Here is a 24,196-nt window from a genome sequence, read left to right as displayed (position 1 = left end):
ATAGCATTGCCCTGTATACTCCTCTGAAAGGCATTATTTAATACCACAAACATGACTAGCAGATAAGTTTCTGGCCCTCACTCACATTATTGAAGTGTCACAACAGCCCAACTTTTGTCAAGTGATTTACTTGCTTTATTACAGTTTACTTTCTCATGGGTGAAAAACCCAAGTAACTTACAAACCCAAAAAGGTCAAGAAAGTGTAGTCACCTGCTCTGCATTGTAAAAGATGAAATTTATGCACTCATCAGCTTTGCTTAGGCATACTAATACTCGTGTTCACAAAATTATGCAGAGTTCATGGAGCTTCTCTTTAGTGAGCTTAAATTCTTCAACTCCATCAGACTAACTAACAAGCAGCAACATACAGCAAGCAGTGTTGTCACAAGATCCTCTAAAAAAGAGCCTTGGTTAGTCATAGCTTGCAGCCTGAACTTAAAGTATGTAACTATTCGCTACATGAATCAGCCTACTGAGTAGCCCACAGATGGAACGAAGAGATGTATTTCTATTTAGGAATCCAAGAATGGATTTAGAATCGGCTTTAGACACAGGCTTTCAGCCTAGCCCGCAGCCTGAATCCAGTGCACAAATGCAACTCACTCAACTTGAGGCTTAGCCATATTTATAACATATTAAAGTGACTTTACTTTTAATTAAGTCAGAAGCAAAAATTTCCACCAACTTCTCCAGTAGAAGGTTACATCTTCAACCCTTGTATTGTTTTTTCATTTTCATTTTAGCAAAGGAAGCATTAAGTTTGGCCAGTCATTCCTACCATTTCCTCCTTAATTCGCTCAGTGATTTTATTAGTGGCTTCTTCGTGTGCATGAAATAGGCTGATGACACTGGTTTTATCTGGATCTAAGATATTTCCATCTTCGTCTCTAACTATGAGATCTAGCTCAAGTATTCTGTGAAAATACAAAGGGCATGATGGCAGGGTTAATTCCTTCTGTAAAATAAAGCTTAGAAATATAACGTACAAGGAGATGCTTCAAGTTTTAAAGCAATAAAGTAAGTTTAAATACAGGCAACAATATTTAATTGAAGAAAAATTTAACTAAACCCCACCATGTTCTTTTCAAGCTGTTGTACAGTATTTACCTGTTTTAGGAATTTATAGTAATGTCACCAAAACATTTCAATGCTTATCACATAAAATAGATTCACCATGTTCAATGACTTCAAGAAGTCTTCATCTCTTTTGCTTTTAACATATGACCTTTGTAACCAAGATGCCTAGGGTTTTTTCTGTCACCTTCTGCTTTTATGCTGCTCTTACCCTCCCTGTCCCGTTCTTCAACTACTATGCTCTGTTGTCCTTTTAAACATCCCCTCCACCCCTACTCCTCTAAAGGAAGAAGCTTGCTGTCTCATGATTTGGAAAGAAGAGAAGAACGTGAAAAGAAAAGCCTGAGTGCAAAGAAATATTAGTGTTGTCTTAATCAGAGCTAGGCTTCTTTGACTGGAATATTTCAAAATAGTATCTGTCTTGCAGTGACCATGCAGCTCCATATAGCATGGTGTGTTCTGTAAGAATACAGTTTATCTGTGGATCCAAATCACAATGAACATGTTGAGTTTCCTAACACTCACAGTCATTGTTTGTGTCTAGCCACAGGTAACTGAAGCCTTTCAGCCGTATATAGGTGTTCAGGCCACAGTAACCACAGTCACTTGCAATAGCTAAATACAGTTTATAAGTAGATTCCAATGCCTATAAAACCAATACTATGAAGGCTTGTTTACCAAACTCTCTCTTCCCCTTTATCAGATGGTGGAACACCACTCAATCCCACATAACCTCATTTTTGCCAAACGTGTTGTGTTGCAGTGACTTTTCATTAGCAAGAAGCAGACAAGGTGTTTTGCCAGATAACTATTCTACCCTTGCTTGTTTCACTTCTATTACCAGAACCAGAGTTCTGCCAGAAAATTCCCTAGTAAAACAGCAGGGTTGGGGAGGCGGACACAGGACACAACACAAAGGTAGAGGGGTGGTGTGACGCCTTTAGAAAAGGCTCTGTACGCTTCAGACATTTGCAATTCGTCCTCCACACTAAGGTCTCTCAGCACCACTTGTGAAATAGTAGCATAATACTAGTAAAGGTAGGCTATGTTAGTGAAGGATGGACAAGTTTTGGGTCCCGAGCATGCTGATGCTATATGTAGATAAAAGCCAGCTATCTGACCTGAAATCTTTACAATGACAAGCTCATATACCTATAAGTAACAAGTATATCTATATTTTGAAAAAGCAATTTGCTATGAGAAACTTCAACATGGTATCTACTGTTATCACAGGAATAGCAGGGAGAAGTTTGAAAAGGAAGATTTAATATGTCTACATCTCACATTAAAGAGTTACAAAACTGCAAAAAAGGAAACTTTTATCATCATCTCTGTTCTAGCTGGGTGCTTTACAAGAAATCGTGTTTCCCTTAAGCAACGTAGGCCACTTACTTGTTACCATAGTCAATTTTGGAAGTGACTTTCTGTTTGAGTTCTTTGAGCTCATCTTTTGGCAAAGTCCCAGACAGAAGCTGTGACCGCCACTCCATTAAGTCATACATCATAGACTGCACCTGCTGGAACTGCTCACTCTTATTTGCCTAAAATATAAAAGAAAAAAAAAAAAAAAAGATTTAATGTTAAATGATTGCAGGAGCAAGAATTAAGCAAATTCTTGAGTCTGACTTTCTTCCTCCACTCATGCCACAAATTGTAAGGACAGGCTCTCCCATGCAACCGTAAAGAAATTACAAGAAATTTAAGCAGTGAGTATGGGGATAGGGAATGACAATATTTGTTTTATTAAATTGTGCTGGTTTAAAGTTCTTTAATTAAGTCTTATCAAGAGAAAACATTACAGAAGCAATTTACTTCTGTATGAGATACTGTTAAAAGCATTCTGGGAAAAAAAATTGATTATGGTATTAACACATTTAAGAGATAGGTAAATAATACATAGAAGTCACTAAAGTAGTTCAGTGTCATTCACTGAAACAGAAAAAGTTTTAATTGTTGACTTTAATATGAGAAAGGCTAACAAGTGATGTGTTTCATAAAAGATATTGTTGAGGGAAAACTACACCATATTTACGAATTTTTTTGCTCCAAGTGAAAAGCAAAATGCAATGGCTGGGATCCTGGAGCAGTCAGAGTGCAACCTGTGGAAACAGGTTATCCATTAGGAAAGGCTACTCAGGTACTAGAGAATTCACCATCATTTGGTGGTTTTTCTAGTCAACACTTTATGACTTTGGCCATCAGACTTAGGTTAAACATGTTACTAGAATCAGTGGGGATTAATGTAGGATTACAACATGCAAAATATCTACTATTATGCAAATGTAAAAATTAGCTTTCTATCCTTTTATTTCAAATTTTGTCTCTCAGAGTCTTGTAGTCCAAGGACAGGTATTGTTATGTATAAAGGATAGTTGAGGTCTAAAAAAATATTTCTGGTCCAATTAAAATAAAAAGATATTTTTAAAAAATCATTAATCACAGCTACAGTTCTGTACTACGCTGTGGGCACTACAAGCATTTGCGAAAGGCCACCATAACTATAGGTTGCTTGCTTACAAGGAACACAGATGCTGATACAACGGCCATTTTGACTAATACCTCCAAATTCATTGCACTTCTATGTACTGGTAAAAGTGCTCACAGGAAAAAAATGGTTTTCTCCAAGTTGAAGAAAAGAAAATGTTTTTCTTGAAGAAATGTAAAATGAAGATATTGAAACTAAAAAGTCTGACTTCCTGAAATTGCCAATTGTTAATAGCTACACAGTCCCAGTAACCCCTGAACAACTTTTTTTCTAGCATCCAAGAACATGGTGAATCTTTTTCAAATGCATCTTAGTTATGTTTGATACTCCTATCTTGAAACTTGTCAGCTCTGCAAAGAACAATTATGAAAAAATTATCGTGTACAAGATACTCAAGGTTGAAACTAAAGACATGATATTACACCACTCAGCAGTAATTCAGCCTTTTAATTTAAAGCCATTGAAGGAAATAGTAGCCATCTAAGCAGTAATGAAAAAGTAATTTCTTAAATCCCCCCATATCCTGCCCTGCATCTAAGAATAGAGACTCATTTAAACAAGAACTCAATATGCATAAGTAGGACTAATTAACAGGCCATACATGGCATGCAAAAATGTCATACCACATAGAGCTGTTTCCAGATGCTTCCCCATTCCCAAAGAGTAGTGGTAACTTCTTGAACTAAAGGAATTTCGGCGGGTATTGTATTTTCCATATGTCTAGGAAAGAAGCAGAAAATTTAACACAGTGAAATGAGAAAAGCTAACTGCTTTTCATGGGTTTAAATTATAGTTACTGTGTTTAAGGCAGGGGGCCTCAAACTTTTTAACCAGGGGGCCGGCGCGCAGATGAAGTGGCAGGAATTCATCTACAACTGCTTGGTTTCCCCCCCAACCCCCTTGGGGTGTGTGTGTGTGTGTGCGCGTTCTGTAAATACCGGGGGGGGCAGATTGAGGACCCTGGGGGGCCGTATCTGGCCTGCGGGCCGTAGTTTGAGGACCCCTGGTTTAAGGCATATAAATGCCTTAAAACTTATTTTTTTAGCAGACAAGATCCTTAATGTAACAAAACAGTTAAATTCAATACCTTTTCTTTTCAACAGTAACTTCCTTGATGTGGATGAAAGATTTAGGAAATATTCCCTGCTGAAGGAGGAAAAAAGAATTCCACACTTACTCTCCAAAAACTTGTAGGTAACAACCATGAATATGAACATAAACTGTAATCTCCAAATTAACTGCTATCTAGTTTTCTGTCTAGATAGATGCATTTCTGTTTGAAAAATATTAGAAGTATTGTTGTATCCTTTCCTGCAAACATAGAACGCATAGAATTACATTTATTCATAAGAAACACCATCTTCTACTCCCCTCCCCTCATCTACTCCCCCAGAAAACAGCACATACAGTTTGAATACAGTAAAGAAACATTTTCTCTGTGCATCAGCCCATACCTTTCATATTCTAGGAAAACCAATGTAGTCTAATTTAGAGATCAGCTTGATTACCAAACGAGGTATTATCAGGGACACTGATATAGGATCATTGCCTCTACTAAAAGAAATACTGATAGGGAAAATGACTCAGGATGAATTAGAAAAATGGCCACTGACATGCAGGATAGTAAACTGAAAGTTTACTTTGAGGTATGATAGTCAAGAACACTGTGCATAAGATTAAAATTGGTTTGAGAAAAAAAGAACGGCCTTTCATTTGCAACACACAAGGAAGGGAGATGCTTAGTAAAGCCATAAACTCTCAGCCTTCCCTAGGTATATGGGGCACCACTGCAATTGAGATTATGGTCTTATTCTGAACTACCTAGGGCCATGCAGGAAGATGCCCCGGAAGATGTAGCAAAGGAGGCAGCGGATTTCATGACATTCTCAACATTTATTTTAATTGACCTGTGTAGAAAAAAATAGTCACCTGACAAAATGTTCTAACGTGATATGTCCTTGCTCTACAGGAACTGAAATGTTTTAAGTCATGCTAAAGGAATGTTTGACCACAACCTATCCATGACAATACCCACATTAACTTGCAAATCTAGTCTTGGTAATTAAACTAGGTTCTTCTTGGATTCTTCCCTATTTAATAACCGACAACCATATGTGGTACTTTACAAAGCCTTTCTCTGAATTAGATTTCAGCTTTTATAGCTTTATATAGTTTCTTCTTTTAGCACTAGACCTTAATCAAAATACAGTCATGTCTTATACTCTCACAGTTTTTCATTAAGATTTAAGTTCAAAAGAGTCTGTGAAGAAGCCAAGTATAAGAAGAAGGTCCCATTAATAGGAAATGTAGTGAAATCTCAGTATGTGAAATTACTAATACTTCTTAAAACACTTCATACATGTTGACCTTGAAGCCTTTAACAATTTTAAGAATTAGTTAAAATAAAGTGGTTACTTCTGGTAACTATTTTCCTTTTTTAGTTTTGGACTAAATTTTAATCAATTAAAATAAAATTTTCATTAGAATAACCAGCAATAACATTTTGAGTTTAAAGAAATGTCAAGGTAGTATTTAAAACACAGTTGGGAGTATTGGACAGGCTGGAAGGACGGTTAGCCATTCTCTTATATCCACCCTCAAGTATTGCAGGCCAACCAGCTGATCAACTGTTTTGAGTAGCTTCCACTGAAATATTACGCTGTATCAAGAACTTATGGTGAACCAACTTATCACTAGCCTGGCTTCCATCTCATATGTGATGAGCTACAAATGGAAGCAAGCAAATAAGGTGTACCATGCAGTCGTATTGGAGCTCACAGAGACACCAGGTAGAAGTCTGGAGAAAACAATTATGCATAATTATCACAAACAATTACTCATTTATCTGTCTTTTGGGATGTCCACTCATTGAGCAACAAAATGAAACAGTAAATCAAGCATCTAATACTTACACAATGAAACCAAAATATTTTGCTATCACATACAGTTTGAGAATGCACACAAATTAATTAATCTAAGTTAATGCAAGTTATTGTGAATACCTACAAGCCACTGAATACAAAATTCTAATAAAGTAAAAATAGACAACTTAAGACTGTTCTGATTTTTTTCTGATGGCATATTCTCTGCCAAAAACTGTCCCTCTGCTCCCCAGATATCCCTTTTTAAGTGGCTATAAAGGTTTTGCACATCCTTTTTCCAGGCTACAGAGAAGCAACTTTCACAAAACATTTTCACTGTAATACAGGCATTAGTTTGTAATTTCAAATGCCTTTGCATTGCTGCTCCCTAAAAAAATCTGATACTCAGAGCAGGTTTCAAAAAACACCTTTCTTCTAGAAAAGTGCATTTTAATATAAAAAGTAATTTTCTTGCTACTTAACTCAGAAGTTGTCATACCCAGGATGAAAAGTATTCATTTGTAGCTTTCCATCTTTAGGTATAAGAATATTGACCTATTTTTTATTAACATGATCTTTTTGTACATTAGAGAGATAGTTAAGAAATTAAGTCTCATGGAGCTGTTTATATTGAATGTAGCCTAAAGACTGCTTATAAAAAAGTGCAGAAACAGACACATGTAGCAGCAAATTAACTCAAAAAGTTATTTCAAATGATGTCTTCATCACCTGAAGACACAGTACTTTTTTTTTCATTGATCTGCTTCTCCCAGTCATCACCAACATTGTCCAGGACAAATGCTGATCATTTTATTCATCTTGAAAGGAAAGAGAATGGAGATTGCTGACTTCAGATGTCAGAATAGAACTAACTGGTAAGGGATATGAAAAAAACCCAGCTTCATGGGTTGATTCCTTAAAAATAGACTCACAGGAATGAAGAACATGACCTTACCTCTGATCCTTTAAGTCTTACTAGATAGCCCTTGTACCAATCTAAAAGAAAGAAATGTTACACTTAGCATGACAGAACACATGCATAAAAAAACCCAAAGTCCTAGTTTGTATTTCATTTAAGAACTATCTAGCACAGGATGTCTAAAAATTAATAGTTCCTTCAAAAATGCATAGAGGAAAGTGAAGTGAATATCAGGAAGCATATTTATCATGACTCACACATTAGCAAGTATGATTGTATGGTCTATTGTCAAGTCTTGCACAGTAAGTACAGATAATCTTACACAAAGTTTAACACACACACACGACACGTAAAAAAGGTAGGATAAGCGGTTTTGTAATTAATATGTAACACAAGCATATATATCTGTCCATCAACCAAGATCACTCATGATACTGGATAGTGCATGAAGCTCTTTGGTTGTGTTCTAGGTGTAGTATTAATCCAATGCAGTATGTGGCTGTTACGTACCCAACCTCCTTGAATGTAAGAAGAGTAAGCTGTCGCTGCCATGGGGAATTATAGCTTTTGGACCCAACACAAATAACCAGCTTCCTAGTGTAAAGTTCAATTTGGAACCTCAAGAAAATGAAGAGCTATTACGGGACTTCTTAACAAGAAACCCTTTCTGAATGAAAAGGGTGCAGTATTGCAGTAGTGGGAATTAAAATTCTAATTCAGATTTTGTTCCATCTATGCCCCAGTTAAGTCACAATAAATTTCTACCAAAAACATAAAATGGAGAGTTCAGCCTTACTAAATTACAGCAGAAGCTGTGTCCACTGTGCACAAATTCCATCATGAAACACTACCTGCACAGCAACAGTATCCAACTCTGTTTAATACTTCTATTTCACCCCAAAGAAAGCATTTTATGACTTAAAGCATAAGTTTTCCGATGATAATTTCAGTAACAGATATTATGTCTTCCCTACCACTTTTTCTCTCACCATTTGTAATGCAGCACAGGTATTTCAGCCATGCAACCAAAGCAGAATAACAATAATCCCAAACCCCAAACAATAGTGAGAAAGGCAAAGTTAAAAGGACACTGACCTCAAAGATAGACTTGGGACAGATAGTTTTTTCAGGTTTTTCAGCACTGGGATATTTTTTTTCCCCAGTATCTTCTCAACAATAAAATTCCAATTTACTTCTAAAACTGAATTATTTGCACATAGTCTCCAATTTACAACCAAGTGTGTAAAATCTATTTAATCCCATTTACTGTGACTGCACATGTATATTCTGTGCATGCCAAACAAACTGAAAGAGCACGTAAAATGAGCACAGGAAAAAAAAAACAACTGTTACTGTTGGTTACCCTTCAGCTGCAGCTGGCAGCACTTTTTTTTAAATAGCTGATAAAAGGTGGGCTTCACCTGCACTATACAAAACCTTCCATTCCCTCTTTGACAGACTTATACCATAAAGCAACTATGACACAGCATGTTAAGGGCAGAGGATTCAGAAAAGACTTTTAGAGAAAAAATAACCTTATAAGATCACCACTCAACTTGCTAAGCTGACAACCTGACAACAAAGGTAATACTGCAGGAGTCAGAAACCTGAAATGCTGTTTCTGCAATTAAAAGGGATAATATAGGGTGAGGGGTTTTCTGGTTTGCCAACGCATTTTTTCATAGCAGATATATTTAGAATGGAGGCTTAAAGAATTATGCAGACCTTTCATTTTTTAGGATAGGGCATAGATCAGTTACTCATAACTTAGAGAAACACATCTCTTAACTAATAGTCTAACAAGTGACATCAAAATTTTGATGCTTAGAGATACTGAATTTCTCTTAGAAACAAAAGAAAAAAAAAAAATGCTTCTGTGCTCCAAAACATTGGAGGAATGGTTTCTGAGATGCTCTTCTCTCAAACACTTGGTTGTTTGCATGCAAAACGACCTAGAACTGTAAGTGGAATGGGCTGGGCTCAAACAGCCTCAGATTCTTTGCAGCCCTATGACCACAACATACAGTGGGTCTTTCAACACGGAACTGTCTCTATAACTGCCTAATGCAGCAGTTGGCTTCTCTTTTTATTATAACTACAGTTAGTAAGATGTAACTTGCACACGGTGGAAGTAGGTTGGAGAAGATAATTTTACAATACATTTTGCAAAGCTTGAAGGATTTTTTTTTAAGCTCTTACCTTGTCAAGAACATCACTGCAGATTGAAACTAAATTACTACTACAATGACACTTGCAGATACCTAACTGTTGAGTTAGCAATAATAATTGCATCCTCGTTGCTTTATACTAATAAAAACTTCAGTAGCTTCAGCAGACTTGGGAGAGAATTCAGTAAGATTGTGACAGTACAGTTCAAATTAATATGGAGAAATACAGTATCACTACAGTTTCGACTATGAATTCAGCTTCACAAATGCATGCTGCTTGTATTTATTTTACAGTTATGTCAGTTGGTCAGATACCTCCACATACCAACTATGGCCAGTTTGGATCAGCATATTGACTGTCTATTGTACGTGACTTGCCTCGGACTGTTGCTGCTTAGGATGTTCAGCAAGTCAGATGGTTTTCAAAAATGTTTCTGTTATGCTGACCTACAGACTACTTAAACATACTAGATTTCCATATTATATTATTCGATGACTAGGGTGCTGAATATTTTCTAGCAAGAAATATTTAGTTTAGAAGCAAAAATGGACTCCATTAAAACCTCAATCAAATCTAATGCAAGTTCCACCAGGTATATTACAAGCTGGCATGAACTTCACAAACTCAACGTTCACCTCAATGACTTCCTCATTTGATAATGGCTTCCCAAAAAACCACATGAACCATAAAATTTCTCATTTTTCCTCTCCCAAAATGAATAGGTTCTTCCGCAAAATAGAGCGCCACCACTAATACAAATAAGAATTCTGGGCATTAATGTAACACAGGGAATTGCTGGGAAGTAGAAGGATTAAGTTATTCACACAGAGAAACCAATACAACTGACTTACCTTCACAGGACTCCAAGATATGGACCACATCACCAATCTGTAGAGGCAGTTGGGATGCTCCTGTGCCTTTGAAATTGTACATAGCTGAAAAATTAAAGGTTGAAAATACTGTTTTTCAATACAGCCATATACCGCAGTTAAACTGAAAACCAGGCATGGTTATTAAGATCCTGATACTATGATAAATACACTAGAATAAACAAATAGAAACATAATTCCATCAAGAAGCTTCATCTATTACCATTAATTAATTGCTTTTCTGGTGATAATACAAAGGTGTTGAAAATGGCCAATGCTGAAAACAAACTGAAAAAAAACCAGCATACACATGAAAACAAGCTATTCATCATAACTGCTCTGCACAGGATTTAAAAGCAACTATTTAGATGCAGGTCTTCAATATATACACATTCATTGTGCTTCAGAATTGTTAGTATACTGGTCTAAGAATTTAAGTGGCCTGTTTACAGAAATTTATGGCTACACTTGTGAGAAGGGGCGCAGAGACACATATGAAAACTGAACTTAACTGAATTCTTTCCTGGGTTTAGAAGTTTCACCTTAACGTGAAACTCTGTATCACATGGAAACAGTAGAAAGTTTCATCATTTTCTGTACTTCATCATTCTGAAAAGAACACAGGAACAGCAAGATTTTAGAAGTGTTCTAATCAGAAGTATATCTACATGTGGTTAGGAAACAGCTAAGTTCCAAACAGCATTGAAGAAATTAGGGTTCTTAACTAGTTCTTACATTCTAGGGCTGCAGGATGTGGGCTGCTACGGTAAGCATTTGGTTCTGTATATTTTGTTTCTTCATGGGCTTAGTTATAGACTTTTACAATAGCATTACAGTTGAAGTGGTTATAAAAGCTAGTATCACACAGGGAAACCAATTAAAATATGTAAGGCTGAACACACAATTACATTGTAGAAGCAGGAACAATACACCAGCTATTAAACATGACCTCTGTTGTGCAGTAAAGATATCAGCTGGCAGAGTTTTCTCTTTTTTCTCATGGCAGCGTCCCAACCCATCCACATATACAAAGCATCAAAACTTGTAGTATTATGGACTAGGGGAAAACCAATCTAGAAAGCTGAGCCTGTCTTCAGTATATTCCTGCATTACTTTTGCTCCCTCCTCCAGGCTTCTAAAGCAGGATATTAATCTCTGCTAGGCCAAAATGTACACTAATGACATATTTTACTTAAACAGTTAAAATTATGTTTAAAGTCTCAAATTAAATTGCCTTTCATGACAATGCCTAAGGTAGGAGTGTAGAGCTAAACAGATTCATCCTCCTCACTTTTTCAGGCATTCCATGCATTGTGTTTCTTCTTTCTTTTGCCATCATTACATTAATTATATTACTGGAAAAAAATTGGAAGGAATTTCAGATTTAATTAAGAGGCTTATAGGACAAAAAATAAGTTCTTATTTTTCTTGATGTGAAGAAGCCTTCTCCACCAGTTCCTCCTCCTGATTAGTTAGAGCAGGGCTTGAACCATTAAACATAAAATGGGAGGGAAAAAAAAATAAGAGAGGAAAAAAACAAACACTAAAAACTTTCAAGTAAGGCTCTGCTGTCCAGATTCAGCCATTTTTTTCAAAAGAATCTTGAAAACACTGCCACGCCGATCCTCAGAGAACTGCCCTAGCTCAACACAAAATTCAATTTAAGTAGTAGGTGTGTGTAGTACATGTGTACTTATGTTCTGATTGGCTTCCTCTCATTAGTCTTGAAACAGATTTCAAGAAAAGGAAGATAGCAAACAGCCCTCCTAAGTTATCACAACCTTTAAAGAGGTATTTCCAGTAGACTCTGTGTGTGCTCTTACTCTTTACCTGAAATGTACAGATTAAGATATGTGACTATAAACTGCTTCTACTTAAAGTTGTATTTTGTCTCCAAAATACAGATGCAAATTACTGAGTCATATATTCACCTTGCAGCTTGCTTTTGCTCTCTCAGAAACTTAATTCAAGAATAATTCATCATATGAAAAGTGCAGTAACAAACTGACAAAGGAGTGGCTGATCAGCTAAGACTTTCTAAATGAGTAAGTGGAAAACGTCATGAAAAGATTTTGCTTGTTAGAATTTCTGATTGTTTGGTAGGATGAGTTTAAACAATTCTCCTTACAAAGTTTAAGCTATAGACCTACCCAGATATTTTGTGATAAGAAATTTTCTCCCATATACCATTGCAAAAACCTCTATGGTCAAACAACCTACCATCAGCTACATCCAGATGTATTATCTACAGCACCAGACAGCTTAACTATCACATCTGCTCATTTTTGAATAAAAATTTGACTATTATACCAAATTATGTCTTCAGTCAACTGTGACCGATATAGTTTCCCTTACAAACTCTGACCGTCTTATATTGAGAGCATAACCTCAGAGTTCACCAGCCTAGAAGAGGGTTCCCTTTCCCTCCACCCTCTGTTGATATCTTTGGTGTTGTGTGTGTGCAGTTTTGTGCGTACAAACACATATTTCATTTATTTTGCTCTTCAAAAATACTATATAAGCTGTGCTTATTTAAAGGTTTGGGTTTTTTTGAAAGATACTTAAAATAAGGGGGGTTGGGTTTTGTGGGTTTTTTTTAAATAAACTCTCCAGCCATTAGAAATAATAGCCCCTTCAAATCAGTCTGAATAACTTCCTACCACACTACTCCCTGGCATTCACTGTCACAGGTATAAATACAAAATGAGACAGTATCCTCAGGGCACAGAAGGTGGCCTGCTTAAAGACCCCGGCATTCACTCTAAACCCCGTAGCAATTACTGACCTCAGGAGCAACTGACATCATGGCAATAAGATTAGTGGGAGAGACTGGGACAGCATATGCCCCTCCACAGCAACCAGCATCAAGCTAAGGTGTTCCCGTCAGTGGTGTGTCTGTACACAGATGCTGTCATATTCTCCCAGAACAGCACAGAGAATGCACAAGAACTCGAGCCTTAAGGCAGTGTTCCTAAATACGGACTTTACAGTTCATTAAGAATACAGTTAGCAAATTTCCCCCTGGATAAGCAAAGAATAAGACTTATCTTTCTAGAGATCACCATAACCTCAGTCATAATTTTATAGCAGGACACAACCACACACACAGAGGGGACACAGAAAACAAACAAAAACAGCAATGCAAAATGCCCTTAGATTCCAGGAGTTTGGTTTAGCTCCTCTGGGAGACAAGCTGAAAGCCAGTACACTGCAACAGAAATACTGTTTCAGAAAGCAAGCCTAAAATGTACCAGGTCAAACTGCTAACATAAAAAAAAATTTCCAAACTGAACTCTGCCCAAGCAAAAGTGGGCTTTGAATTGTACCTCAGGAAGATGGAAGCGATTCCCATCATTCCCACAAAGCTATGCCCAAAGAACCCTTTCTTGTTCAGCAAAAAAAATACAACCTGTAAAGACAACTACTCTAAGAAGCTTCCATGTCTGACTCTACCACCACACTCACATTCAGGCACCCAGAGCAGCAGTGAAGACATCTACCAGCATCGATCAGAGTAGCAAAAAGTGAGCATGAAGGCTGAAGGGAACGGCTATGACTCCATTTAGTTCCTACCTATCTGTTAAAGCCAGAGCTGTCGGTGCGATATGCACATTCCCCCAGTAGATATATACGTGTGCATGCTGTTGAATATAGGCATGGCTATGAAGCCTGTTTCATTAAACTTGTTTTCCAAAGTTGAGTAATGTCGGGAGAGGACATTTCTCTTGACATTCCAAGATACAAGGTAAATGAATAGTCAAACTTTGTTCAGAGTAGAATTCCTATTAAAATATAAATTCAAACAACCACAGATTGAGACAGTTAACACTTCATAATTTAAATTGTATGTCCTCAATTTAGAAGATGACACACAGAAAAAATATTTTAAAATACCACACTTTGTACCTTGTTTGGGAACATTCACACACAAAACACTCTAGAAAACTCACAGTAATCCAGGTTAACAGAATCCTTTCCTTGGAAAGCTAGATGTCCTCAGTATTCATGCACTTTAACAACATCAGACTGTTGCTATTCACATGCTCAGGCTGTAAGCTAACAAAAGATGGGATCGGCGAGCAAGGAGAATCCCACAGACCTGCAACACTGAAACCATTTTTTACCCTAATCTTCCTACTTGTCTTTTCTGCCTGTTTTCTTGCATGTGAAGCCTCTGCCCCGTTCTTTATAATAAATACAAGCATTACATCGTTTCATATTAAGGCACATTTTTAGTAATAAGCTAACTTTCAAGTTGGTTTCCTTGGCTATTTTCCACACTCCCATTTAAACTAAATTTGAAAAAAAAATTTCCAAGGTCTATCTTTGCTGCTCTTAATGTGACTTTACCATAATAGCAGGACTATTTGGAATGATTTTTATGTACTAACTCTTGAAGTGTTTTGCATATTCAAACAATTTCTAATTAATAGCCTCAGCAAGAATCCTGTTCCATTTTATTTTTTAATTATTACAGCTCTACTTTCATGAATATTAATGTAAAAGTAGTACTTTCTTTCCTTACAGATCAACTTTTTGTGTTCAGTTACCATTTTCCTCTCATGAAAAAAGGGTTAAATTACTTAGCAAGCACACAGACTCATGTGAAAGTATTATGAAGTCGTAACAGGACTTCTTGACTTCTGGAAAGAAACCTATAAAATTTGCGTTCTAGTATTCTGAGTAATGAACTCCCCAAAAATCTCATAGAGCAAGTGTGCTTATAACAAACATGACATGGCAGCAGTTCTAATGAATATTTCACAGGTCAGAGATGTACCAAAGCTCAGCGTGGCTTAGAGGCCAATTTAATTTATTGCAAACCATGCTCAGCAAAGGGTAGCTCTTCAGCTCTCAGATAGCAAGCCATTCTTTCAGGTAACAATTGAATAAAGATTTCTTCACATGCTTAACCTTGGGGCCAGATAGAGCTTTTAGCTGACTTGAGCTACTTATTTTCCTTCTTAAACACAAAAAAGCCCATATGGATTATAAGAACCAGGAAGTTCTAACATACCCAACTAGTTCTATGAAGATGTTGTTTCTGACTCTTTACCTTTTCAATAGAAAAGAGTAGCAAGGTCATTTTTCTCAAAAGTATTTATAAAGAACAGAGTATTTACGTGGGCTTTTTCCTTTTCATGAAGATCATGGATAAAGAGATTCCTTTCCCAGCTTTGCCTTCATCTTCCTGCAGTTTACCTTTTGTTGTTTCCCAAGCAGCTAGAACAGTTTGTTGGGTTCAGGGGTTGCAACCTACTCTTAACACAGCTCTGCCTCCCTTACAGCTCAATCTATTTAGATTTCACAAAGATGTAAAATAATTTTCTGAGGTCCTCAGCAGATGAAATCAGACAAGCCAGTCACAGCCCTTCACACTCAAGCTGAACATATTCTTTTCTACAGTTTCAAAGAAGTTACTCACTCCTTTTCCTCCCCCAGCTTACACTTCAAATCAACAACTACCCATTTTCAGATTCAGAAGTACAGGAGTAAGTCTGACACTTGAACTTTGCATGCCAGCACAGTATTTTTTCAGCTTGTAACTTTTTCCTCAAGGTGAGTTTCCTCAAGGTCTGAACACTTTTCCAAACTGAACAAGTTTCCAAACACTTCATCTTGCACATTATTAGGAAACTGTCATCCCAAACCACAAGGCTGCCACGACTTTTCTTTCTTATACCGTCCATAAAAGCAGCATACATTTATGCTGGGAAAACTTCAAGACTAAAAACAAGCTTCATGTGTAAAATCAGGATTATGGTTTCCAAGTGCAAAGCTCAATTTCAGCTATCTTGGAGTATCCTGCTTAATTAAGTAAAATACTAATGTGGGCACATAGCCTGCATTCAACAATAACCAAGGGATTGTGTGGTTTTCCAAATCTACTCAGCATACTACTGCTCAACGAAGCAGGCTGGGCCCAGCACTCTCAAGCTAAAACTCTGCTCATCAGTGGAAACTGAAGGCATCAGGCACATTTCTAATAGAAGACAGAAATTCAACATGAGATTCGTTCATCAGAGACTTAAAACCAAAGATTTCTGAAAACACAGAGAACAAAATAGCTCTATATGGTCAAAAAGCTGTCTCAACTATTCCAAAAGCTTGTCAACTTTCACACTTTGTCTCAGGAGCCTCAGTTTGCCTATATTTATTTTCCTAGACACAAGAGCCATCCTTACAATAATTAAAAAACATTTCATTTCTGACTATAGTTGTCAATACCCCATATTCCAAAGCCTTATTACCCCATGAGTTTCCTACAGTTAAAATTTAGCAATTGCACTACTTTCCCTACAAGTTCTAAGAGCATAAACTTACTTAATTTCCAAAAGCCTCTTTGAACACCCTTCCAAAATTAAATCCTCGGTGTGACTATTTCCCTGATTGATTTAGTTTTGGGTTGAGTTGTGGGTTGGGTGTTGCTTTTTTGTTGTTGTTTGGCCGGGTTTTTTTATTTGGTTGGTTTGGGGGGTTGTGGGGGGGGCAGGGGACAGGTCAGGACAACTGGTGCTCATATGTGTACATGTGTGTTTGAGGGTTTTGGTTTTGTTTTTGTAAATTATTCTGATTGAAAGATTCTCCCACTATTCTCACCAAATTATATGATGAAACTAATGCATTTAGTTTCCAAGATAAAGGAAAATAAACCAGACTGTGAGCCAACAGCTTGGCTATGAAAAGGAACTCCTGGGTATAAGCTAGAGCTTATTGAATTTGTAGTTATTTATTAACTTAAAGCAATTGTGCAGAAGCAGAAATGGAACGCTCCCTACTGAACACAACCCACAAGAAAAGGTTACATGTAGGAGTACTTACATAACTAGCATTCTGTTACTGTTGGAAAGTCCATTTGATTATTGTTCTAATTTTCCCTGTTCTGCTTTGTGACAGACTAGACCGCAGCATTACAATTGTGATTTTTTTACATACAAGTATAAAAATACTTATAATACTATAGTTAACAGGAAAAACCTTTTTTAACCCAGGAAATGGACTTACTGAGGATGAGGGGAGAAACAGCAAGCGGTAGTAGTATTACCACACACACACTGACACGGCTTGCACAGATTCTTTTTACGTCAAACTGACACATAGGCTTGTGGCCTAGAATGCAGGGGAGCAAGCACAGGTTAAAGGAAATACCACCAGGGCTGCAGTGCCTGTTCTCCCCTGTGACCTACTCTAGATATTAAATGATTTTCTGTTTTAGACTTCCCATTGGAAAGCACAGTCATACCTACCCTTCTTTAAGGAGAAATTCAATAGGCATGGAGGACACAACTAAAAAAATTTGTAGAGCAACAAAAACAATCTGTTATGGCTACGGTAACTCCAGTAGAGGGAATGTATAGTCAAAGTAAAGGTAACAATATTGAAGACCTACTGTTATCTTCCAGCTTTGAAATGCCTCATGTCATGGATTCCTTGAGATCTGATGCCTGCCAGCTAAAAATTTTACAAACTCAATATATTTACCCTAAGCCTCACAGCCATAAAAACTTTAGGGATTATTTCTGTCAAAAGTAGGCTTAATCTTATCTGGCCCGTTATTCGTCCTGCACAGGCAAGGATGTACAGTCTTTGCTCTGGAGCAACTTACTTTGTGGCTAACCAGGTTTACTTCACTTCTTTTATGCATACAAAGGAAAAGGCATCATCTTTGAGACTTGTCAGAGTGTAAAGCAGAAGTCCATCTGCTGCTTCACAAACTGGATATATCACTTCTACCTGTTTATAGGAAATGTATCAAAGCTTTGATAAATTTGCGGTCTGCTTTTGAACACTAGCAAAGTTCTTTAAAGATACAGATAATCAATTGCATCATATCCTACTTGGTGCACTCGATAGTCTCTTTTCATTATTCACACTCTGCCAATTTATTTTAGTCAAACAGTGGCTGTTTGCTGCTTTAAGTTTATCTCAACAGATAGTCAAGTGCTAACCGACTTCTTAATTTGCAGCAGGAAATTAATTTTAAAAACTTGCAAATGGAAAAAACCAACCAACCAACCTGACATTTTATTTTACCTTTGTCTTCACTCTTCCTGATACAAAACTATCCTTTGTGCCCTAAATGCTTATGTGACAGCAGCTTAGTCTTTCAGTTAGTTCTAACCCCTAGTCCACAAGTTACAGGTCACTGTGTTGGCACCAGGAAGCTTCCCAAGTCTCAGGACTCCTCATCCACACGATACAACAGATTTCTAGAGTATTCAGTGAAGTGGGTAACATGAGTAACCCAAATGTGTCTGTAGCACACGAGCAGTTGTAACAATCAGACTTCTTATGATTCTGGTCTCTGCTGTAAACTCAAATAACCAGAGTGAAGGAGACAAGTCTTATCAGAGAGATGGGTGAGAGGAGAAGCAATATTTGTAGCAGACCACATTTCAGAAAGTGGTACCTGCACATAGTAGTTATTGCACTGGTACCACCCTACAAGCCACACTCCAAAATGAGTGCCATAGTTGTTAGAGCTGACAATATTTGAAGAGCCACAGCACTGGTCTGCTACCAAATCAAATAAAACCTAGTCCTCCTGAGTTTCTAAGAGCTCCTGAATTTGTCTCTATCGCAGTTTAAACTTAACAGTAACAACATATAGCCATTAAATGTTATTTTCTAATACTTGATTTATTTTTAGCCACTGAAAGTGTTCACAATAAGTGATTCAGTTAAAAGTTTACTAATTTGAAATAAACGTTCTTAGATCAGAGGTAGAAAAGACTACTGCTATACAAACCTGCATGTTCTGAATGTTGTATTTTAAGTCAAATAGTGCAGCGAACTGTTCAATCGAAATCAACTGCAGTATTCATGAAAACACCCCACTGGATTGTAATTCTTGTATAGCCAGTGACCATATCAGCTATGAAGTTAGAGTCAAAACTTCCCTGTAAACAAAGCACGTCAGACCAACTGCTGAGCAGGTGAGAGAGATCACAACCAAGGGCCTTTTCAGAGGACATGCACTGGTCAAACTCGGTGGGCTGGTCCACTGCAGAGGTACATGCAAGAAAATCACTAGCCTGTATCACATTTATCAACAAGTCAGGTTATTTGGCTCCCATAATGTTAAAAATCATGGCGCAAGATGACCAAGCCTTTTTTGTACTCACGTGAAATCACCCTGACGCAAAATGTTCCTTGTAAAAGCTGCTAGAAGTGAAGCTTGTTTTATATTGTTCCTGTGAATAACCGATTAGTATCTAGCACTTTTATCCATGAGATTTTATCCATCACTAATATAAGTATACAAAGACCACATCCAACGAATCCTGTCATCTTCTCCTGAATGAATAGGTTTCACAAAAATAAGTGCAAAAATTAAGTACTCTGTACTATTCGTAAAAATGAAACGGAAAATATTTACGCCATTTATTTTGTAATATAAACTGCCACCAGAGTAGGCTACTTCCACTTCAAAATTCTGCCACTGCTGCACGTGAAAGTTGGACAGGAAGACATTCTTCTCCTCTTATCAATTCCTTGATGATTTATTTCATTTGATCAAGTCAGTTGGGTAGGTTTTTTGGTTTTAATGCATATCACAAAATACTATGGCCTTTTTAAAATAAAAAATGTCTTTTAGAAGAATTGGGGGATTCCAGACTAATAACTACATGCTAGTAGATAATATAAAACTTTAGCACAAGATTAACTGTCTTCTGTACTGAGAACCTGCAGTTAACTTCAGCAGAACATTTCTTTCAAATGCTTTAGCTTTGATTCCTAATTTTAAGGCCGGGGGGGGGGGGGGGGGGGGGTGTTGGTGGTTTGGTTGGTTTTTTTGTAAACAGCAATTCAGTCCTTTATGCAAGTTAACATCGATCATTAAGAAAAATCAATGCTGGAAGATAACTTTCCTTCCACAAAGCATTACTTACCAACTCATATACAAGCTTTTCTGTAATGCTAACCTCAACTGACAGCCTCTCAGAAGCAACTGTAGGATTCCCCTTCCCCTCCATTTCTTCCCCATAACTTCTAGCTGCTGTGTATTATACAACACGCTACTTACTCAGCCTGTTTCTGAAATATCAACATGGGAAAAGCCACATTACTGTGAGAGTAAAAGAACCGACACTCATGTACTTGTCATTCTGTTTGACAGATTAAAACCTTGTACAAAATTGATCGTTTCAATTAAGCCAAGATGGTAAAGTGGAGGGTGTTAGCTCATCACACTAGAGAAAACACCTGCCCACATCCTGTTCATAAGTTATGAAGACAAAAGTCAAACGGCAGTTTACCAAGTTACATACCCACGCCAATCTTCTTGTCTGTCTTCTGCCATCTTGCCATCATACATGAATCCGTGAGGCTCCAAAGGATGCCCACCACCAAGGACACCAAGATCGATAGGATGTAGACTTCCAGATGGGTAACAAATAAAAACACTGGAAGCAAAATCCGTTTGCCAGCTGCCCTCACTGAGGACCAGCAGGCGGGCAGAGGCAGCTGTGAGGGTTCTGCGAGATTTGCTGCTGTTCGGAGCTTCCTTCCTCTTTTCTCAACTCAAGATATTCTGCCCCAGCCTCATGGGGGAGGGGAATCCCAAGCTGGGTGTTTCTGTTGCATGATACTGGCTGTAACACACAAGCAAGCAAAAATGAGCAACACCACCCAAGTCCTCCGCTGCACCACCATCCCTAAACTTAACATCTAAGCTGGAAGGCTGTTGTGTTTAAAGTCCAGCTAGAGTAACAAGCTCTAAACATTGGTTAGTTCAGGTCAAAACACAAAGGGGGCCTTACTTCTTAAAGGACACCAAAACCCAGATTTTAAAGATTTGACTCTATGAGACACTACATCTTAGAACCTACTTTCTTCTAACCTGTCCTGGCATGGGGATTTGTTTTTCTAGCAAGCTACTTTTTCATGAGAAAAAGAAGAGGTGAAGATAAAGCCACATTCAAATTGCACACATTCCTCTATTTCTGTAATTTTACCTTTAGAGGAAAAAGTAGTTTCTCTTTATTCTCTAAACAAAGCAGCATTTGCTTCAAGACTTGTTGTAAAAGGCATAACTTCAAAAAGCAATTTATTATATGTTTACAGCCTTCTATTTTCACACAGGCTGCTGCGTGAGCTAACTTAAATAATGACATTTTGGATGTGCAAAGATCAAGCCAAGTTGTTTGAAATTTGGATTAAGGACAACATACCAAATTGAAGACAAGTATGTCACCTTCATTCAGGTTCTTTACTTATAGTTTGGAGTTTTGGAGTTGGGGGGGGGGGGGGGGGGGGGGGGGCGCGTGAGAAACCCACCACCCCACCCCAAACACCAAAAAATAAGAGAAAATGCTTTTAACAAATTTACTGTTTCTTTACCTCCTGCTCAGTACAATAAATTCATGAGATAATCCTGTCCTCTGGATATTACATGTCAACTTGGCAATCATTGTTTACCAGAACTACTTAACAGTGCTGTGCTACAGCCCTCAGGATATTTTTGGTAACACATGACATGTCAGTTCTTGATTCTTACCAGCAGTCATGAGAAGCAGAGAATGCCAGTCTGTCTTGTTGCACATGGAATTCTGGTAATTTCTGGAGGAATAGTACCTTAAAATTTACCACCAATTTGCTTGAATTGCCCTAATCTTGACCATGTCTAGTTTAGCAAAAAGATTTAGGTAGTTATTTTTTTAGATAGTTGTTTCCCCCCTAAAATAACACTGCAATTCATGTTGTTCCTTAAAGTGAGCTAGATTCCGAGCATCTCAGAGTATCTCCATCTACAACCAGCTTCATCTGAAAATCCTAAACCTTTCTTTTCCATGGAGCAGCCACTTTATATTGTTTAGGTATCAAAAAAAGATTTTGAGGCTGAACAGTTTCACCTTTTAGTTTCCTATATATTTTGACTAAGAACTTCCTAACCAGCAACAACCAATTCCTTACCCCTCCAAACCCCTACTGCAGCGCATCACCCCTCCCTACACACTGTTGGACCTAAAGGTGATGACTTCCATTTGTTTTCTTGTTCTATATTGCTCTTCCTCGTTATGACTCTCTGTAATACAAAACTCCAGAGAAAAACTGTTCTTTCCTAGCACTCACTTAAAAACATCCTTCATCATATGGGTCTAATAAATTTAATACAACTGTATATTTTGAGAAGAAATTATCTAAATAAATGATACATGGAAATTTCACCTCCAAACTGGATCCAATTTGCAATTGATGCCCCGAATCTTTTCCATCTAAGAGCTGATTGTGCAGAGCACAGACATCTAAATGCCACCGTACACAAGAAGATTAGAGCCCTGTCCCCACCTCAGAGCTCACGCCTCCCTTCCCACCGTCCCAACTCCCCACCAACGCTGTGACTTGAGAACCAAAGCTTCTGAGGCCACCGCTGCTTCCCACCTGCCAGCCCCTTCCCCCACACCCCGCTCAGCATCGCACACATCTGCTGTTGTTTCCCCCTCTCGTTCTTTCATGATGTTGCTTTTACAACTCATCAGCTACGAGCACCTACGGCCGCTTTCCTGTAAGCTCACCAAGACGATCTCCTCACCCGTGTCTGAATTAAGTCTTAGCTAAACCTTCTAACAAATAGACTGAGCAACAAAAACTTTTTTCAGCTTTAGGAGGAAAATGCATTCACAGAGTAAAGCATGCATGGTAACCCTACAACCCCATGTTCCTACAGCAGAGGACAAAGCCCAACGCAGGTCTAAAGAATTAAGGCAGATAATAGTTACCTTTGTCAGTGGAGGTTTTCATTCCAGGTATTCGTAGGTTTATTTGTATAACCTCCATTCCACATTACAATTCCACAGGAAAGAGCAGACAGGTAATGATTCATCACACTCATGTACCTTCCAGTCTTTTTTAAGTCTTTTTCAAGGCACAAATTTTACAGGCAAGTAGAAAATTCCCCACTTCCCCAAAAGAAAAATCTTGCTGCCTCAGGCATTTACAGGTGTAACTTACCTTTTTGGGGGGCCAGGCAGAAGAAGGGAGAAAATTGTTGCTTCAATATCGCTATCAATTCCAGAAAAGAGTTTCTTGTAAAATGCTGACTACCTAATTACCGATTTTTAGCTATGCCCGTTTCCCTTGTACATAAAAAATTACACAGAATACAGCGGTTGCGTAGAACTGGCTCTACATTCTATTATCTACCAAGATCTGTGACCACAGTTGCAGGAAAGCAATTGATAGGGAAAAGTAGAAAAAAAATATGGAGAGTATTTTCATACGCTTTGAGTACAATACCTTAACTATGTTATAGCACAACAAAAGCCTTAATTCCAGGCATCTTCCCGCACCTAATAGCTGTAATCCTGCAAAAGATTTGTAAGCACGTGTGTATTATTTAAGATGATAAAGGCTACCTATGCAAAGTAAACTACACCAGCACAGGTAAAACTGTAGTTTTGGGGGGCAAGTAGATACTCCTAATCATTTTTATTTGAAATTATATCGCTGGTTTTATTTGTAGCATTAACAAGTTGATTCAATTTTTTAGAGAAAAAAAAACCCCAGAAATATGATACGCCAAGTAGCTCAATGTATTACTGTCTTAGTAGACAATCTATAGTTTGGTACTCCCATTTAAAGTACATGCATCCAATGTCAAGTTACTGAAGGTTTTCCTCTAATTAAACAAGGTACTTTAGTTGTTTTACGCTATTTGCATCTCACTGTACAGTGACAGCAAGCACAGTTAACTTTGACCATCTGCATAAAAAAAAAAAAAGGTTTCCTTCAACATTTTATAGCATGAAAAGCATGATTTCTTCAATGTAGTATTATTTCAAAGTCAAGAAAAATAAGAACTATTCAATGGATAT

The 24,196-nt window shown here is 37.6% G+C and overlaps 1 protein-coding gene across 1 annotated transcript in view; it reads right to left on the bottom strand.

The window, feature by feature from the left end:
• DOCK2 (dedicator of cytokinesis 2) overlaps positions 1-20,864 on the bottom strand; it is a 197,715-nt gene extending 176,851 nt beyond the window's left edge. Inside the window, exons 1-7 of the mRNA XM_037398282.1 lie at positions 20,651-20,864; positions 10,362-10,445; positions 7,378-7,418; positions 4,649-4,704; positions 4,185-4,281; positions 2,469-2,617; positions 781-916 (exon numbers count right to left, since the gene is read on the bottom strand). Of these exons, the coding sequence (XP_037254179.1) occupies positions 781-916; positions 2,469-2,617; positions 4,185-4,281; positions 4,649-4,704; positions 7,378-7,418; positions 10,362-10,445; positions 20,651-20,693 (606 nt within the window). The 5' untranslated portion in view covers positions 20,694-20,864. The remainder of the gene's footprint in view (positions 1-780; positions 917-2,468; positions 2,618-4,184; positions 4,282-4,648; positions 4,705-7,377; positions 7,419-10,361; positions 10,446-20,650) is intronic.
• Between the last annotated feature and the right edge of the window lie 3,332 nt (positions 20,865-24,196).

This window comes from Falco rusticolus, chromosome 8, assembly GCF_015220075.1.
Source record: "Falco rusticolus isolate bFalRus1 chromosome 8, bFalRus1.pri, whole genome shotgun sequence".
In the NCBI taxonomy this organism is placed as follows: Eukaryota; Metazoa; Chordata; class Aves; order Falconiformes; family Falconidae; genus Falco; species Falco rusticolus.
Note: the sequence above shows the minus strand (reverse complement) of the source record. Positions and strands in the feature narration are given on the sequence as shown.